Below are 8,350 nucleotides of genomic sequence, written 5' to 3' on the forward strand. Positions count from 1 at the left end.
ACACACACACACACACACACACACACACACACACACACACACACACACACACACACACACACACACAGAGAGAGTCTCATTTTAATTGTCCCAGTCAAATATCTCGAAAAATATGGAAGATACGGAAAAACGTTTCAAACAGAAGTTGTGAGATTTCAAGGCGAACACATAAGAGGATTGGTTTGATCTTAAATTGCGTCGCCAAGGTCAGGTCGAGATTACTTTGAATTTTTTTAATGGAACCCTCCATTTTTTATTACATATTCTCATCTTGAGAGTTTTACATTTACTTATGATATTTAAAAATCATAGTACAAAATCTTTTCATTAAGTTTTTGAGTTAAAGACTTGAAAGTTATAGTATCGCTAACATTAGCATTATCAAAGGTGTTTGACCGATGGTCTCTAAAACCTCTTAAATTTGTTTAAATTCATGATCTAGATAACAAGTCAAGATTAAAACTATTGGAGATAATTGTTTCTTTTATTTTCATTTTTAAATAGATTTTTATATAAAAATGAAAATAAGAAGATTCTCCAATGGCCCTTGATCTTGAAAAATGTTATAGGTCTTGAACAATTCAAGAGGTCATTTAGTCATTAGTCAGATATTTTAAGTAATGTTAGCAGTACTGTAAACTTTCAAGCCTTATAACTTGAAAAATACTAAGGAGATCTTAAAGACGATCAATCATAATATAAGTAGGACTTAACACAGAGATGATTTACGTGTGACACATTACTACTATCAATATCTCACTCATGCGTGCTACACGTAAATTTTCGTATAACAATAACGTTTTAATTAGATGTCTAAATGCAATTCTGAGAACTCTACGTTGTATCTTCGTGCAACCTACTAATTTGTGGACTACTATTTCGTAAGTATACATTGAACAGCTATTATATGAAGCAAATATCAAGTTGTCATGATGTAATTCTAGAGCGCCATATTGGATTAAGAAATAGTAAAGATATCAATTTTGAAATTTTTTTTACGTTCTCGACATAAATTCCATTTCACAGACACGTATTAATGGGTATACTTCGATCCTGAAAAAGGATTTTCGAATCTGTAAAAAAAGAAAAAAGTAATTGTTACACAACTTCGATAGTCTAGACGCTCACACGGAATGCTAGACATTCGATTTCCGACCGAGGTAATATTTTTTGCAATAAGAATTATTTACAGATATTAATATGTCATTCAGCACTATTAACATGTAACTAACAAGTTGTAAGATGCGTAAGAACATCGAATTGTTAAATTGTCAATTTAACGTGATATTATACTGCGGTAGTTTAGAGTTTGCGTTTCAAGACCGAAAAATCATTTTTTGTAGTTTAAAGGATTACATACGTAGTATATAAATTCACACAGAATTACATAAGCACTTATTAAGATCAAGTTGAAATTAAAGACATTTATTCCTTATTAGCTCTATAAAGCTAGCAGAACCAAATTAGCAGAATTTCCTATTGATTGTGTTTTTACATGTACAGTCCTATAAGATTTAATATTTAATATTGAAAATAAATATTATTATGCTTTGAAAAGCTCTCGAGATAAGCTGCGAGAATATGTAATAAAAAAGGGGGATTCCATTTAAAAAATTCAAAGTGACCTTGATTTGATCTTAATGACGCCACTCAAGATCAAATCAATGATACTCTTTTATATCCCTTTTCGAACCTTAAAATTTTTGTCTGAAACGTTTTTCCATATCTTATTTTTTGAGATATTTGTTTGGGGCAATTAACATTGTATATATTCAAATATATAATGGATAATTTATTTCATCTCTTATTTTGCTATATATAGGGTGTATCAGGATTTAACGGACAAATTGCAAAAGGATATTCTACAATGGAAATAAGGAAAAGATATTATAAATGAAATTTGATTAGAAATATATTACAAAGTTACAAACAAATATTGAAATGAAAACATGAAATAGGAAACAATGAATTTTCCAATATACAAAAATATGAAAGTACATTTCGGAAAGGTCGAATGTATTTATTTCATGTATGTATATTCACATTATAATTATTATTTTTAAACGATTCAATTAAATTTTGAGACACCCTATATATGATTATATATATATATATTTCATACTGTATCATATATGTATATACATATATTTGTATACATACTCGAGATTTTTAACTTTGATAAGCATTGACGTTTCACGAAATATATCTCAAAATTTTTTGCTGGATTATGAAAGTCGAATTTTCAATAAATTTTATCTATATAATTTTATATATTATCTTACGAAATTCTCTATGCAACATTTCATCAGCTGTGTTTTTACCACGTCAACAGTGTTCAACTTCAAATCGCAAGATATATTTTATGGCTCTGTTACGCAAATATATTTTATTTTCATATTGTTCGCACATAGATGTAAATAATTAGAAATTGTTATAATTTCTAGATGTTTATAGATATTTTTAAATTTCATACCATAATATGCAGATCTAATTATTATTAATAATATTTAATATTATTAATAATCTTTAGTGCTGATAATCAAACATGTATTATATTATATATTAAGTATTTGAGTATTGATAAATAATTTCATTATTAATAATAATAGTAAAAATTAGTAAATATAATATTAGAAAAGCGCAGTAGATCAATAATTGCTGAATAATATGTAATAGAAGAGTAAAACTAATTATGATTACTAATTAATAATTATTAACAGCAACAACATTGATAAGAATATAATAATCACTAACGTGTACATTATGTTGTATATTTAAATATATACAACTGTACAATCTTAATTTATGTTTTATATGACAATTATACAATTAATATTATATATTTACTATGCATAGATACAAAGAATCAAAGTATAAAAAATGAAACTTAATAAATGTGTTCTGTTGTCGGGGCTCTTGTATAGGTAAACTTTGCACTGTGCACACGCAACGGTCGCCGACTTTGATCGTCATCGCACGGGTATTTGTCTCGATGACGCGTGTCTCTGACGTTGAGAATGAACGATGACAAGAAGAAAGGGGGAGGGAGGGGAGAAGACCTACTAGCAGAGAAGCAAAAGGCGTTACTCGTTTTAGAGGGGATATCTTCGTGTCTCAGGGTTATCCTTCCTCGTGTTCATTCCTTTCATTAGTCTCGCAACCGGACTCCGAGCGGTCGAATCACCGGTTCGTAGCTCGTTTCCTCTCTTCTTTCCTTCTCTCTTTCTCTCATGTTTAAGAACACCTGAGCGACACACTCAACCACGTGCGTCAACTCATCGTGGAATTTCTTCCAATTATCGTTTCGTCACACGATCGGCTATTGTCATTTTTAGACAGGCAGATTATCTCGAGTAATTTCTACGGATCTAAAGATACTGAGGAGAACGAGAAGGAGAATTCTCGAGAATTTACGCAATCCAAATCAACGCGGACATCTCGCTGAGATAGAAAGTTCGAAAATCGCGAAAGTGCAGTGAGATACGAATATGTAAGCATAGTTGACTTCACGGAGGAAGTGTGATTTTTAAGACCACATAACTCAAAAATATATCAATAAGTACATATAGTTAAATGTTATAAAAGCTGAAAGAAAATTGAATGATCTGAAAAAAGTTAAAATGAAGTGAAAGATACAATTGAATGATATAATTGAATGATAAAAGTGAAACGGAAGATTTCTTTTCTAGAAATATCGAGACGTATAGGATGAGAAACAAGAGGAAAAAAAAGGGAAATAAGAGGAAATAATTAGAAGCGAGTAGAAGAAAGGGGAAAGGGGGAGAAGAATAGAACAAATTGAAAGGAAAAGAAGTATCTCGAAAGAGCTAAAGAGAAGATAAAAGGAAAGAGAAATATAGGAAAACTGACTTCAAAGTGAGAGCGAGCAGTGCGGCCGACTTCATGCGACGAGCTTGTGCGCGACCACATGATTCGCGATTACAGTTGATTGATCGCATCGCAACATGTATGTCCTGAAGAAACGGAGATTTCTCCAGCACGATAGCACCTTGTCTGCGTGTCAAGTACGCGAGGAATTTTTGCAGCGCTATCATGAACTCTTACAACGGGTGAGTAAGTAAAGCGGCAGGGGATTATTGCCAATCAGGCAGCCAATCAAGGTCCAAGTTTATTGAGGTATATCTGTTCTGAATGGAAAAAGAAAGTGTCAGGTGTGCGATGCAAGGACAGCATTAGAAAGCGAAAGTAATTCTGGAATGTGAATCTCGAGAATTCGTCTCTTGAGCTTTTACATATACTCAACTATGCTTTCACATATACATTATATATATGTAATTTGAAAGTTGGAAACTCGTCAAGCATGCAATTAAATATGATACATCTATTATTCATTATTTTTACTTAATTAATCTGTAGATACCGATAGCGGCACAATTTACTTTTCATCTATTCCTACTTAATTTTTATTTATTGATCTATTTCTATAACTTTTCCGTTTTATTTTTTTAATACTGTTTTTCGCACTTTTTTTCTATATCAGGACCATGATACACAAAAAGAAAATTTAAGTAGTAAAAAAGCTATCTAAGTGAATTGGCTAATTCAGTAGAAACTATAAGAGTATAATGTAAGCAGCAAATCTAACATGTTAACTTCTTTATTTTCCGTCATAGTAATTGTAAAGCGTCGTCTACAATGAACAGTAGCAGTAGAAGCTGTAAGACACATCAAGAGTAAGCTTTTCCGTTTGATTTTCTGACCCAGCCAGAAATGATTGATCGATCAACGTCAAATCAATGCTGATTCAACATTATTTGATGTCAAATCGATATTAATTCAACATCGATCGACATTAATTCGATATTGATTCAATCGCTTGTAATTAGGGATGTTAGAGGTACATAGATAAGTCCGTAAGCGAATAGAATTGAAATTTATTTAGATTTCTAATGCCGATCGACATTTAGATTGAGCGCAGGTTGGTGAGGTAACCAAACTGAAAATTGGCTAAAAGTTGCAAATAAATTCCAGTACTATCTTACTGCTTATGTCTTATTGCATAAGTTTTTCTTAATATTGTTATTAGCACCAATATTAGATTTTATTATCTTAATCCATTTTCTGTCATTTAAATTAATTCTGTTCTTCTAGTTTTACTTATAAAACGATACATCAGCTTTATTTTGAGAAAATTATAGCTTCAGAAGGAACAGGCCTAGAATATTGTATCTGTAGACTGGCTGGCTTGTCGCCCAGCCAAGAGATGCTAGGGAATCTTTTTAGTTCGCAGTTGACTTTATCGTTCGACGATTCGCGAGTATCACTTTACTTGGAATATCTTACTTAAATTACGATATCACGTATTATTGTACCGAGAATACTGCAATAATGTTTCATCGTTTTCCTGCGAATAGCAGGCTTGATCGTGATTTTGCAAAATTATTACGTCACAGGTTATGACTGCGAGATTAGTTAAAGAAGGTAGATCAACAAACAAATAAACTTCAAATCCAATGGCTTAAATTGAACTCTAAATTGAACTCTATAATGCAAGTTTTAATGATGACTCATAAAAGCGCTTTATCTGTTTTGATTTAAATAAAAAAAATGACTACTTATTTTAAGATATTCTGTCTATTAGTTGTGTATTATAATAAATAAATATTAATTAAAGAGAGAATATAAGAAGACAAAATTACACTATGGTAGAATCCAAGTTTTGTTTTCGAAAATAAATGTGACGTAACATTTATGTCAAGGTATGCACAGCTGTAACGATCTCGATTTTCTTTGTAAAATTTATGTGATGAGAAAAGAAGAGAGAAATATAAATATTTTGTTATTTGTACAATATCCGTTATAACGTTCTTTAATATTGTTCTTATAAAATGTTTAAATAATACTGAATATTTATAAAGCAATATAATTATAAAATAATTATATTGCTTTATAAATGAAATAAAAGATAAACAGTTGAATAAAAAGTTAAAAGTATGTTTAGTGAAATCTTTATATAAAGATAAAAATATATTTTGAAGATTATTAAATTAATGGTTTTTGTTACAAAGGTCGAGTCGCGGGTCCGATACACTAGGCTTTGAGTTACAACACATTAGTTTTGTAAAAGAATGTTTATAACACAATAGTACCATTGTACACAGATCTGATTACCTTCGTCGAAACGTAGCAGTATAATAACTTTACCTCTGCTACGATAAGCAATCTAAGCGATTCATATATATATGTGCGTGCCTGCGTGTGCGTGCGTGCGTGTGTGTGTACGCATGTGTGAGTTAAGAAAAACGTAGTCGACAATAATCTTATCATCGATCGATATTTGCATTAAGGATCAGATAAAGAGAGAGATTGTTTTGATATTCACTGTCAATACTGAAAATGTATAACATATGTATGTGCACTGTGGATTTTCAACATATATTAGTGATCTGTTTTTGCACTAGAATTCTCTTTCCCGCTTTCGATAAATATCAAATACATACCTATTTCATTTTAAGTTCCAAAAGTTCTAATTCAGCAACAGACCTTAGCAATGAATATCAATGGGTAACCATAATTGCTCGAAAATAGATAAAAAAATGTAAAAATATATCATAGAAATTCTATGAATTCCCAATTGATATAAAGAATGATAAATTTATAAATAAAATGATGCAAATATTTTTGACAACAAATTTACAAATATCTATGTGCTCTTAAATTATTATCATAAATAATTGTTAGACAGATTAAATGTACATGTAGATTAAATATACATATATTTATATAATTATATACTATTTACGATTTATTATCAAGGACAACTAATATTAATTCTGGGAGAATAGTTTATTTCTTATGAAGATTTTGTTAATACTTTTTAATTTTTATTAGTATTTTTATTAATATAAATTTTTATATAGACTTAAGTTTTTATTTTAAAATGTGAAATAAAATTTATTCATTGAATAAAGGAAGATGTTAAAAAAGTTTTTTTCAAAAAGGTATAAATGTGTAAAAAAAATTTTTTTTTTAGGTTTTGACTTCCTGGATATATGATAAAATTATGAAAAAATTCGTATCGTTGAGGAACACTTAAAAAATTGAGTTTTTGTTTTTTGCCTAATTTTCAAGACATTCCCCAAATGTCATGAACTTTTTAATAACTTGTATCCAGAAAGTCAAAATATCCAAAAACACACTTTCTTTAACTGACATTTCTTATTGAATCCTTTTTTAACATCCCCTAAAAAAAGATTGATTTTTGCCCTAAAAGGTGTATAAGTAAAAAAAAGTGTTTTGATCTTCTTTTGATCTCTTGGATACGATAAAATTATTTAAAAGTTTGGGAAACTTAAAAAATTAGACAAGAATGTTGATATTTGAATAAATGTACCATGTTCGTACTCCATTTTCAAGATGTTCTCTACAAACTTTTTAATAATTTTATCTTATTCAGAAAATCGAAATTTAAAAAAAATATTATTTTATTTATACCTTTTTGGACAATTGACTTTTTTAATTTTCTCCTTTACGTAAATATATGTACCATAACGTCACGTTATATTTGATATATATGTGATAATGTCATTTATAAGTGTGATAATATATGTAGATGATAATGTTACCCCCAGCAAATGAGAATGGATTGAAATGAATTGAAATGGATTCAGATTTTCAGAAATATTGATTCACGAATGTTAAAATGAATGCTTTTCAATTCTGAATGCATTTTTATTCATTTATAGGAATTACATGTCTCTGGAGCATATCTCTATGTCTTTCAATCTAAAAATAATATTAGTTTTTTCTGTGCACACAACAAACATTATGGATACTGTTCAATTCAAAATTTTGAATAGGAAATGCAGTTTTTCAATCCAATTGAATCTAATTGAATACAATTGAATCCAATTAAATCCAAAAAAAGTATTCGCTATTTAAAATACGCATTCGGATAGAAAAAATTTTCAATACATTTTAATCCATTCTCGTTTACTGGCCTCTATCAGAAGTTAGGTTGATTAACTCCATGAAATAAAAAAGTAGACAGTTGTTAAAATTCTACATTCTAATTTGTACTATAATTTTTTTTTTTTTACAGTATATGGATATCGGAGAGGACATTGGCGTCCCCGAAGAGTTCACAAAGGGCGAGATGGTGTCTGGAATGTGGTGGCGACATTTAGTATCTGGCGGAATAGCAGGTGCCGTATCACGTACTTGCACTGCGCCCCTAGATCGTATCAAAGTCTATCTACAAGTAAGCATTTGCATGATTTTTTTTCAATTTAGGTGTTTCACAAAGCTATAAATTTATTCTTATTAAATTTACTATTTTATATATATATATATATATATATATATATATATGTATATATATATATATATA

General features: G+C 29.5%; 1 protein-coding gene across 1 annotated transcript in view; it reads left to right on the top strand.

The window, feature by feature from the left end:
• The window catches only part of LOC105623763 (calcium-binding mitochondrial carrier protein SCaMC-2), a 33,461-nt gene that overhangs the window by 14,298 nt on the left and 10,813 nt on the right, over nt 1-8,350 (top strand). The window contains exon 5 of the mRNA XM_012205141.1: nt 8,063-8,221. Within this exon, the coding sequence (XP_012060531.1) occupies nt 8,063-8,221 (159 nt within the window). The remainder of the gene's footprint in view (nt 1-8,062; nt 8,222-8,350) is intronic.

This window comes from Atta cephalotes (genome assembly GCF_000143395.1).
Source record: "Atta cephalotes unplaced genomic scaffold scaffold00063, whole genome shotgun sequence".
Taxonomy (NCBI): Eukaryota; Metazoa; Arthropoda; class Insecta; order Hymenoptera; family Formicidae; genus Atta; species Atta cephalotes.